Raw genomic sequence first — 12,673 nt, forward strand, 5'->3', positions numbered from 1 at the left:
TTCCTGCTGGAAGGCTGCTGCTCTGATGGTGAGAGACCTTGTAATTTTAAGTAAATGTATTCAGGGCTAGTCTACAGCCATTTGTTCCTATGTCAGCATTGTTTCTTAGCATAAACAGCTTTTCTTTTCCCCCCCAATGTATTTATAAAGGGCCGCCATCTCTCCTCTCAACCCTTGCTTTGATAGACTTAACAATCCAAGCTCTTTTAGGCTTCTTTCATAAAAGGTAGGTTCCTCATTTCCTTAATTATCTTAGTAATTCCAGGAGTTCTGAATTTATCTTATTTGAGCTTAAGTGACCAGAACAACACAATGGTATCCCAAATGAAGTCTGATCACTAACTTGTACAGTTCCATTAATGACTCCCTAATTCTACTGGCAATACTTTGCCCGATACATCAGAGGATCATATATGCCTTTTTTAGCTACATAACATTGGTGGCTCCTAAACCTCTCATCATCAAGTAATGTACTTGGGTCTCTCTCTTCCCCTGGCAAAGCTTCCCTTCCAAAAAAAATTCCCCACACCTTCAGGCATACAAGATCCCTCATTCAGGCATTGCTATTCAAGGTTTGTCTTGTGTATTATACTCGTATAGTCAAGAGACTCCTCTCTTTCCACATTCTGTAACTATTTCTATCTGAAGTTGAATATACCTACGTATATACAAGACAAGTTAACATACACTTTTTTTTTTTTTTTTTTTACTCGAAGCAAAAGGCCAAAAAGTGACAAACAGAATATTCCAATTTGTTCAAATGTATATAGAATTATCCCATTAATAATTCCACAGCAGTTTGTGTTTACAAAAAACTAGTATAAAAAATTCATAGCTTTTAAACTTAAAAGGGGCCATCAGATCATCTACTCTGACCTCCCATCTAACTTAGGCCACAAAATGACACTTAGGTGAGGTGCTACTATATGCAGTCCAGTAACCTGTATTTAACCAAACCTTTCCTGCCAGAATACCTCGTCTTGAACAAGACACTTTATGGGGTTTTGTTTTTTTAAGATATTCTAGGAGCTGTACCCTCTGCCTTGTACTATTAAATAGAAGCTCTAGATAGGCTTCCCTATATGTAGCATACTATGACAAAGCAGGAAAAAAAGCCGAATTCAGAGTTGTGCAGTTAAGGCGTAAGCATGTCACAATTATTACTCACAATCAGCAAACATACCAGGCAAATTAAGGAAAAGTATAATTAAAAATGTATCAGAGCAGTTACCTCTCTGAAGAAAAGGCTTCAGGATTCCAATCCGGATATCTGTTAAATATTAAAAATATATTTAAACAATCCACACTTGCAATATTTGTCTTTATTTCAACAGCTTACAGCATGGCTGCCCAACTGGCAGCCCTTGGGCTCCCGGACCAGGTACCACTCTCCCACAGCTACTACCAGAGTCTCTGGGGCCTCCCTCCTTCTTCCAGCTTCTGTTTCCTGCCCCAGCTCTGGGAGTGGAATAGAGTGGGGCAGGGCAGCCATGCAGAAGTGTATAAGCCAGAACCATTCAACTAAATCAGAGGCAGCAAAACTTTTAAGTCCCCAATATTAGCCCAAGCTATGCTCACCACTCATTTACTGATTTCAGAGTCCACCATACCAGTGTAACATTGGCATCAATGGTGCTGGAGGAACTGCAGGTTCCAGACAATATGGTGGAACCCACAATGAGCGCTCTTCTGCCACAGGTCCCACAGAGGAGACCTGGTTCAAGGTCACAAAACACCAGTGACAAGGCAGAGAACTGAACCTGGCCAGGTCTCCCAGGTTTCAATGCTAGCACCCTTTCTACTGGGCCTTCCTTTTCTCCTTCATCCTAACTGCTTACAATGAGTAAAAATGGCATCCCAATACATAGAATCCTAATTAAGCAATCCTAACAGTGATGTAAACTATCTTGCAATCACTAGTATAGTGATTCTCAAATCAGGGTGTCTCAAGATCCTTCCGGGGTGCCATGCAATGTCACACAAGTTTGCATGGTTAGGCATGCCAAGACTATTCACAAGGCAAATCCAGAGATTTTGAAGAGAAATTTAAGTGTTAAAAATATTCTCTGAATTCTCTGCAACAGAAAGATTGCTCTATTTTTTTTTTATACTCAAGTCAAGCAAAACTAAGAGCTGACATTTTCCAAGGGGTGCCCCGAATCTAAAAATCTTGAGAATCACTGCACTGATTATTCTTCTCTCTGCCTCTCTCTTCAGCACTGGGGAGGCCACATCTGGAGTCAGGTGTCCAGTTGTGGGCCCCCCGCTACAGAAAGGATGTGGACACGTTGGAGAGAGTCCAGAGGAGGGCAATGAAAATGGTTGGGGGACATGACTGGTGAGGAGAGGCTGAGGGAACTGGGCTGATTTAGTCTGCAGAAGAGAAGACGGAGGGGGATTGAATAGCAGCCTTCACCCCCCTGCAGGGGGTTGCAAAGAGGATGCAGGTGGACTGTTCTCAGCAGATGCATAACAAATAGATCCCAGGAGGTGATACTTCCCCTCTACGCAGCATTGGTCAGACCGCAGCTGGATAACTGCATTCAGTTTTGGGCGCCGTACTTCAAGAAGGATGTTGATAGACTTGAGAGAGTCCAGAGGAGGGCTACTCGTATGATTAGGGGCTCACAGGACAACAAGCCCTATGAGAAGAGACTGAGGGACCTGGCCCCTTCAACCTCTGCAAGAGAAGGCTGAAAGGGGATCTTGTGGCCACCTACAAATTCATTAGTGGGGCGCAGCAAGGGATCGGAGATGCTCTGTTCACCAGGGCGCCTCTTGGGGCAACAAGGAACAACGGTCACAAACTGACAGAGTAGATTTCGGCTGGATATCAGGAAAAACTTCATGGTAAGGGTGGCCAAAATTTGGAATGGGCTTCCAGGGGAGGTGGTGCTCTCCCCTACCTTGGGGATCTTTAAGAGAAGGCTGCACAGGCATCTGGCTGGGGTCATCTGACGCCAGCACTTTTTCCCGCCCAGGCAGGGGGTCAGACGCAATGATCTGTTGAGGTTCCTTCTGACCCTAGCATCTACGAATTAGGAAGAACTTTCTCACGAGGAGGGTGGTGAAGCACTGGAACAGGTTACCTAGAGAGGCGGTGGCATCTCCATCCTTGGAGGTTTTTAAGGCCCAGCTAGATAAAGCCTTGGCTTGGATAATGTATTTGGGGCTGGTCTTGCTTGGAGCAGGGGAGTGGACTAGATGTGACCTCCTGAGGTCCCTTCACACCCTCATTTTCTATAATTCTATGATACAAGTACATGCAAATAATACATTTCTTACTGTTGACGTAACTGACGGCAGCTTTCCAGGTGAGCAGGATTATTCTGATGCTGAATCCAATCCTATTAGAAAGGAAAAATATCCAAGGAAGTTTGATTAGTGTGCAAAGATACCAATGTTCATCCAATATAGATGTTGTTCCTCTCATTGCTGGCAAATTTTAGCTCTCAAAAGATCTGATTTTAGTTCTATCTGTCAACCTTAAATGACTATATTTTTTAGCATACAGAAAAAGCATATCATATTTTAATATCCGTAACAATCCTCAACAGGAAATTCAGCCAATTAGAAAAAAAAAATTATCAATAATATTAGCATGAAAATATCAAGTAATTTCAGCCACCACCTCATTAAGAAAAAACCCTGCAACAAACAGCCAATTACGGAAAGACTACTTGTTTCCATGTAATACATTTAGAAACTATATTACTATTTACATTCATACAAAGTGGTAATATGAAACAAGTAATTCCAGTTCCAAATGGATGCAAACACAAAACAGTCTTAAGATACTTTTTAATTACTTTAAAATACTGAAATCTGTCATAAACATTCATGACTCAAGTTCAGGTACTGAATTTTAAAATGTGCTATTTTAGTGATGTATTAAATATAATGCAAGTAAAACTTAAATGGAAGCTTCTACTTTTCTTAGTCTGTTTTTTAATTTACATGGTGAGGATGCATTTTCAAACCACCTAATGTTTTTAATTTATTCTTGGAAACATTGGGCTAGCAACAGTTGTAACTTTGTAGTCTAGAAGTCCAATATAAGATGCCAATCCTGAAAATACTTATGAACACATGCAACTAAGCACAAAAGCTCCACTGAAATCATTGAGGTTAGACAACGTTCTCAAAACTGGGGCAAACCTACCAGCAAATCAAGTTGCTTCTGAAAATTATGGCTATCCAGGGCCAGTGTGCTAACAAGAGGGCCTTAATGGCTGATCTTGTAAAACACCAAGTGTCCTCAACTTCCTACCACAGTTTTCCTAAACCAGTTACTAAACTGTTTAAATAATGGTTTAAAGCAGATATATAATAGCGGGTAATGCAACCAAATAAGCAAGATCTTACAAAAAAATCCAGAGCAAAGCTGTAAATCATTTAAAACTAGTTTCTAAATTATTGCAACGTCAAACAAATAAGTCTTGTGCTATTTAAGCCACAAAAGCCACTTTGCATGAAAGCACATCTGGGGGACAATATAGTTTTCCAAAATAAATTCCACATGGAATTTTATAATATCGACTTCTCTCCCTCCGCCGGCTAATGCAGGCACGGCCAGCCCTCAGCAGGTGTGCCACAAGTGCTACAGAAGGCCGCTGTGTGGCCCGCAGCAGATTAGGGAGGTGACAGGCAGTATAGCAGCAGATACAGTAGGAAGCAGAAAGCAGAGCACCAGGTCAGGCAGGGATCAGAAAGCAAAGCAGCAGACCAGGCAGGGGAGGGGGATCAGCGTGGCACTTGGAGGAGGTATGGGGCTAATTTGTGGCACACCTGCCAGGAAGGTTGGCCCCCACTGCTAATTAATGGAGTTACACTGGTTCGGAGAAATGCCTGTAGTAGTTCTTCTTTAAATCCAAAGAAACAGCTATTCAAGTAACCCTGTCCAGTTAGTTATGTGCCTAAATGGAGGCAAGGATTTTTTGGTGCCATCTTTTATTGGATAGATTGTAGTCTTGCAACCATATAAACACAGTCCTAAGATATAGTCGTACTATATAGCTGGCCCAAAAAAATGTAAGTCACCAAAAATTCCTTATACCTCATATATTTCCTGGGTGATCACAGCTACAACACTCCAAAATGCAAAGAAATGCATCAAATCTTGTACAAGACAGCATCATTCAGGTTTGGCATGGCCCATATACAACACTCCAAGATGAACAACCCGACACATGTACCTTAATTTTGTAACAGACATAAAATTCAGATATTAAAATGTATTTTAAAAAGAGCTAAGAAAATAAAACTCCCCGTGTTTAGCCAACCTCAAAGAGGGATTTGGGAATCCATGACCAAGGCTTGTAAAAACAGACTTAAGACTGAAAGGGCTAAATCATTTTAAAATACTGCTGTTAGGAACACCCCTGTATTACTATTCATGCTGTTTTTGCCAAAATACATTGAGAGTTTATTTCTGTTTTTAAAAAGTACACCTCTCATGTACTCTATGATGATGCCACTGCCATAGCTGACCACACAGCTGTAGGCCTAACAACTGCACTGACCACATTATGCAATAAAGCACAAGAAACCATGGGCCAAATGGAGAAGAGGCTCATACAGAACCACAAGGAGGGCAGAAGACGGTTTTGTTTCTAAGTCCCCCTCAGCTTGCAGTCCAAGAGCATTACCTAGACTGGAAGAAATACAGAGATGTGTCCTCCTCCCTAGCAGACAAGCACTTTTTTCTCCAAGTCTTCACCCTACCAACTCCCTTTTGCATTTCGCAAAATGATTACTCCCAATTCAATTTCTTCCCATCCTCTCAGGCCCCAGGCGTCTTCCAGGACTAGCCATATCACTCATTTCCCTCTGAAGTCCATGCAACAAGGACCGTTTTTTTCTGAAAAGGGGATGAACCAAGAGCCTTCTCCAGGACTGTTGCTCCTTCAATCAGTTAAGCCTCAACTATACTAGGAATTTACTTCTTTGCCCAGCAATAGTGTTGATGCACCAGCACTTCTCCCCAGGAGCACCTTTTTACCAACATATCAGCTGAGAGGAAAACTTAGGTTAATTGTAGTACCATTCCAGTTGGAAACACTACTAGGGAATTATTATTACTATTATTTAGAGATATAGTCTGCCCTGACCAGAAAGGCTCAGGGTGGCTTACAATGAAAGACAGCCCCAAAATTTGAAAAACTCCACTTTCCCCCACCCACTCCCACTTCCCTGCCTATCACGCGGGACAGCAATGCCTCCAGCCGGTCTAGATGATGCTCAATACCCACAAAGGCAATCGCATCTGCTCTTGCGCAGCTCAGTTCTGCTGCACCACACTGTGGTCCAAAACCTAATGCATGCAGGATCACAGGCATCACTCTCTTGCCAAGAAAACTTTTTTAAAATTTATTTTATGCTGAATTTTAAACCCAAGAAGTCTTAATCCTTGCTTTAAAATCTGCTTAAGTCAAAACACCTACGACACTAAAATAACTAGCCTTGCTGATAATATTATAATATGCGCTGAACAACTAGGAGGCATACACCTGAGCACTACTGTTTCAAACCAGTATTATTAAAATAAAAGTGAGAATATTAACATACTTTTGAATCTATAATGTATTTGAACTATAAAATGTACACAGAACAGTGATTTTGAGTTGGGAAGGAAGGTAAACTGCCTGAATATATTCATTATATGAATTAGAACACTTGGGGATATTGTTTAAAGAGGGTTTTCCTTTCCCTAAAAAGGACAAATATATTTTGAAAAGAAAAAAGGACAACTTGCAGCTTTTGAAAACACATTAGAACAGAAGCATTTGTTTTTCTTGTGAAAGCACAAAATTAAACAGTTTTCACCTGAAAAAATCTGAAGAACAGAAATACTGAAGTACTGAGTGGACAAGACAGAAAAAATTCCTCATGTTTAGCAAAGCAAGTAACCCATGAAGAAACTTAATTTTCTAGTTTTACTTGTTGCAGATATATTTTATTAGGAGCTTTGAGGTAGGAGAGAAAAGCATCATGCACACAGCTCGTTTAGGTTTCTCAAAAGCTCAAATCTCGATTGCTTCTCTTAATACCAGCTGACTTTCAACTACACACGTGTTGCGTACCTACCAAGTCTCGTAAGCTAAAACGGGGTCCAGCCTAGTCGACACTTGAGTGGGAAGCCTCACATGAACAGCGAGTTACTGCCTGAAGTTATGACGGTGATCAGTAAGTGGCACTCTTCTCTCAGGTCAGCGCTCAATACCGCAGCAAGTGCAAGGGGATTTTGTGCTACTGCTAGTGCCGTTGTCAAAAAAATGGGGCCTTGCACACTTACTGAAGACCCAATGGGTAGCATGTGAAAGAAGCAGGAGGAAAAGGAAAAAAAGTGAAATCAATCCGTTTTCTTGCCAAATTCCATTAAATGAAAAAAACTATGGTATTCTTCACCTTTTTTCTTTTTATGCCAAGCCTGTGATAAAGTTGTTCTGCACATTTAAACAGCTGTATTTCACTCTAGAAATGGTTTCGCTCCAATGGCTGCTAAAATCGTTTATACATAGTCCGCACAAAAAAAAATGCAAAGCCTAAGGCTGGTGAGACGCACCCAAAGTAACTAGGCCACAAAAAGGCAAAGATTAGAATCTCTGCATTGTCTACAGCTTGTAACTGAAAGAAAACCATATAGTGACAGACATTAAAAATACTCAATTTAGATTAAAATGTGTATTATCTTCAAACTTCCCTTGAAACAGAATGGCTAACTTGAATAGATTAAGAACATCAAGATCATCCTCAGCTCTGATCTAAATCAGAGCTCATTAGTTATGCAAGGGTAAGTACTTGGATGGAAAACCTGCAAGGAAAAATCCAGAGTGGCTCAGCACTGGCACTTTCCTCTGAAAGAAAAGAGAATGAGTGCTCCACTGCAGCAATGGGACAACCAGCTGGAAGATGGAGATGAATTAACGCATTTCAGCAGTAATAATAACAAGACGCTAGCCATGAGTGGTCAGTGAGGATCCAGTGATGCTTTCTCCAAGAGAAACTAGCCCTCACTCATGAAGATCTAATGCTGCTCCTTAATATAACCTATAATCCCAACTGCCTAAAATACTTCAGTACACCTACTATAGTGGCTTAGGCATCTAATTTCAAAGATCACTATGTTTCCTTGGAGAGAAAACAGGTTCCTAGTTGCATGCAAGTCTGCAGTTCTGCATCAGAGATGCTACATCAAGTAACCAACCACCACCGATTATGTCAACCTTGAAATGCAGTTGTATCCTAGCATTAATGAAACCAGCGGGCATCCTCTTTGCCAAGATGCTGGCTAACTTCAAAGGAAGTTCAGTTGATGAAGATTTCCCCCCGGCATCCTCTTCACTTGCATTACACATGTTCATTTTGCTTTGAAGACTCACTGCTTGGCTTTCTTCTTTCCGTCTCAAACCTTCCCGATTTGTTTAAAGCCACTGCTTTGCATTATATATTATGTAAACTTGGCAGACCAAACCCAAACTTGCAGTGCTTGCTAATTTTGACCTAAAGCAGGAAATCTGAAGATCTGGCTCCATCCTTAGATACAAAGAGCTCTGTATCATATACTTATCTGTTCAGTACAATATCTGTCATTGGTTCACAGAAGACAAGAAGCTGGAGAACCAGAAGTCTTTAGCAGTACTCCTGTGACTGAAGTAAAAAAGGGCTGTTTCTTACTTGAAAGCCAGAAGGAAAGTCGAAACAAAAATGGCATTTGGATTTGCGAGCAATTTTGAAAGTCATCTAAATATAAAAACTGTAACATTTCTAGAAAGAACTTTATTCTCTGGTTTAAAGTTTGACTCTCTGGTTGTTTTACAAAGCCATATTGATGTTATTTTCTGTAAAGTCTTAATTGTCCACTTGAGAGCAACATAAATAAATTAAGGAAGGATGCAGAAAACTCAGCCATACTTAAATTAAAAGAACTGTGCCTCTAGTGGGTGATTCTGGTAAAAAAAATAATAAAAATAAAATTATAATAACTTGCATTTAAAAGAGCAAGCTAGAAAAATCAGTCAACTAGATAAATAATGTAAACTATTAATGCAAATGCAGCTTTGGTGCCACTTTCAATATTTAGCAAGCACTGTTTTTGTTTAAACACACACACCTTACTTTGTTCAGCCTTGATAATTTAGTAAAATAAAACCCTTTAAGTTTTAAAACCAAAAGAGCTGAAGTTACTTAAAATCCACTGGTGCTTGCACAAGTACAGAGGCTTGTGGTCCAACTGTCCTCATACAGGTGTTCACTCCCCCTTCTCAAACAAGGAATAATAAAGACCCTGGAAAACTGCAGGAAGCTGCCAAAATCCCATGGAAGTTTTCTCCCAGTTTGCACACAGTTTTTGGGGAAGGCTGTTTAAATAGATTTGAACACTGGAAAACAAGTTAATTATTCTGTAATCCGTTTTAAATAAAAAGATCCTCTTATGCCTGAAGATGGGTGTTTGTGCCCAAAAGCTCGCAAAGAACATTTTGTCCAGCTATTTAGTTGGTCTAATAAAAGATATCGCATCTACCCAGAGAACCTTGTCTGCAAGGATCCTCTTATGACATGATTTGTGATATCATAAGATCATAGGAAAGTAGGGCTAGAAAGGGACCCTAAACCATCCCAGTCAAGTATCCATTTAACCTGCTCTTGAAAATGTCCAGGGATGACTTCCCTGGGAAGCCCGTTCCAGTGCTTAATTACGCTCATGATTAAAGTTCTTCCTAATCTCCAACCTAAATTTCCTCTGCTGCAGCTTGAGGCTGTTGCTCCTATTCTTGTCCCCTGCAACTACAGAAAAAAATGCATCTCCATCCTCGTTATATCTCACCCTTTGAGTACTTGAAGACCCACTACAACATAGGGAGGACGTAACAGAGGATAGTGCCAGAAAGACTCAGGCAGACAAGGGGAAGAGCAAGTGAAGGAGACACTGAAAGCAGTTGGATACAAGAGAGCTTGGGCAGGACTGGCGCTGGAAGCAAAGGAAGGACAGGGTACGCAGAATGGAATAATTAATGCCTAAAACCTGCAGAAATGGCTGAGGGCATATAGAGTACATATCTAGGTTGCAGACATTGCAGCATCCACAGACATACCTGAGTTAGGTTTCACGAGCTAATTCAGGTACTGATAGCACCACAGAGGCAAGCAGTGTGGAATTCAAAGCAGGCTAACCACCGACATATTTACCCAGACGCTTGGGCAGGCTCTGCAGCCCCTGCCAAGCTCACGACAGCCACAGCCATACTGCTATCAGTACACAAACTGTCTAGTTTAAAAGCTAGCTGGGGTAGGATTCCAGTCTCCATATACCTGTATGGGCTCCATGGGCAGAGAGGCCCCTTATGATCTAGTGTAACCTCCAGCAAAACACGGGCCACAGAATCATTTGAATCCCGTTTTTGTTTTTAGGGTGAGTGGTTTTTTTGTTTTTTTTGGGGGTTGTTCTCCCGCCCTGGCGGGGGGTCGGGCTAGAAGATCTATTAGGTCCCTTCCGACCCTGAAACTATGAAACTATGAATAAACTATGAAACATTCAGACTGGTTTCTCTTCTCTAGACCTAGTTCTTTCAGCCTTTCCTCAAGTCATATTTCCCAGGCCTCTCATCACATTCAGCGCTCTCCACTGAACTCTCCCCAAACTCTCCACATCACTCACGCTTTATGGGGCTCAAAACTGGACACAAGACTCTAGTTGTGGCCTCACCAGTGCTAAATATAGAAACAAACAAACAAAAAAAATTGATTCCCTTGATTTGCAAGACACCCGTTAATAAACCCATTATGCTGTTGGCTTACTTCGCATCAAGAGCACAGCATGGGCTCATAACCAGTTTATGGTCCAGTGTAACCCCCAGGTCCTTCAAATCATGTCCAATAGCCTTAAAAACTTGTCCTTTATACTCAGGGCTTCAGCTTCTCCTACTCCTTTCCCCTTCTTTCCAAAAATCTTTGAAGGTTTTTTGTAATAGCAGAAATTGCCCTGAGGCTCTAAGAGTTAAGATGTCAAGTAGATGAATAAAAACACTTTACACTTGCTCTCCTCAGAGCTACAATTTATTCTCTAGTAATTCAGGGTTGCATAGCTAAGCTGACCATAAGGAAATCCGGGACCCCTCTGCCCCCCTCACTTTGCCCCACTCTCCCACATCAGCAGCACTGCCACAGGCAGAGACAGGGCAGCATGGTGCACCAGGCAGGCAGCGGTGCCTGCCCACATGCCATGCCACTCTGCCAGACTGTGCCCCAGCATTTCTGGGATGTTCATTTTAAATTCATGCTAGCCGGCCAGGACTGGCCTCCAAAATCCAGGACTGTCCTGGCTAAACGGGGACATACGGTCACCCTACGCATAGTCACATTCTGAGGGTTAACTATTTGCAATTATAGATGCCTTGTTTGAACAAAGATGACATTTTTCTTGCAAGAAACCAAACATTAAAATCTCTCTCAAAACTGAATTCTAGTAAGGAAGGTTGTAAGCTCTTCCAGTGGCCTCATTTATGACGCGTTAGCAAAAGGTGTTCACCCATCTGAAAAATATAGTATTTAAAAAAATGTGATGCAGAAGGATACAAGAGCCTAAATAGTGAAATAAAGAAGAGGTGCATGCTTATTTTGAACTAGACATTCCCTTAAGCAACAAACAGGTTGGCCAGTAAGTTACCAGTGTTTGCCAGTATTACTAGTTTTAAAAGATTAGGACCCATACAGCACGTATATGTTTCTACAATTCATCAAATGCACAAATTAGCATATAGAACAGAGTACAGCAAAGATGCAACCATATGTTGGGTAAAAACTTATGCAGTAATCTTTGAAAAGAAATGCTCACCTTCATATGAGTGCATTCTATGTTACACAGAGAACACATATGTGGAAATATTCTTGGAGACGTAGCGTAGTAGTCATTCATCATAGAGGGAGTCGGCAGTCTCTTTATTTTCTGTGCATTAGCTTGTGAAAATACTGGCAGCCAAGATGCTTTCACAACCCCAAAAGGCGACTGAATAGGGCCTTCAGCTTGTGACTGGAAGCTCTTCTGACCTGCAACTGGGCCGCTCTGTGCACTAGACTGATTTATTCCAGGTTCATGCTGAATTCTTTCATGCTGGCTTACAGATGCAAGAAGATCAGCTGAAAAGTGTGGCTGGGTTACAGGCGGCATCACAGGCTGGGCCATAGAGGGTTGGACAGAAGGCAGACCCACCGACTGGGTCATCGGTGGCATCCCAGGTGGCATCATAGGCGGCATCACGGACTGGGGCATCCGTGGCATCATAGATGGCACGACTGACTGAGCCACGGGGGGCATCATAGGTGGCATCACCTGCTGGGCCATGGATTTTGGCATTGAGAGCCCTGGTGTCACAGATAACACCGGAATCTGGCTTGTATTCTCAGCTGAAAAATACGACTGAGTGTTTGATGAATCACTCTGGAAACCAATCTGCTTCATTACATCTTCAACGGGAAACATCTGATTACGTGCAACGTTGGACGGTGGAACGCCAACTTGCTGTGGCTGAAATTCTTTCCGGCTCTCTTCAGTCGGGACTTCAGGATTGTACGTACGCACTTCAAGAGGATCTTCGGTGTACTCGTACTTGCTTGCATGCCCGTACTCAATCACTTTGCTCTTAATAGCTGAACCACTCGTACCACCAACTGGCTC

At 41.8% G+C, this 12,673-nt stretch overlaps 1 protein-coding gene across 1 annotated transcript in view; it reads right to left on the reverse strand.

The window, feature by feature from the left end:
• ZNF638 (zinc finger protein 638) overlaps positions 1 to 12,673 on the reverse strand; it is an 80,006-nt gene that overhangs the window by 52,183 nt on the left and 15,150 nt on the right. Inside the window, 3 exon segments of the mRNA XM_025213296.1 lie at positions 1,232 to 1,270; positions 3,286 to 3,347; positions 11,834 to 12,673. The exon segment at positions 11,834 to 12,673 is cut by the window's right edge and continues 6 nt beyond it. Of these exon segments, the coding sequence (XP_025069081.1) occupies positions 1,232 to 1,270; positions 3,286 to 3,347; positions 11,834 to 12,673 (941 nt within the window).

The sequence above is a fragment of the Alligator sinensis genome, unplaced genomic scaffold, assembly GCF_000455745.1.
Source record: "Alligator sinensis unplaced genomic scaffold, ASM45574v1 scaffold1408_1, whole genome shotgun sequence".
NCBI lineage: Eukaryota > Metazoa > Chordata > Crocodylia > Alligatoridae > Alligator > Alligator sinensis.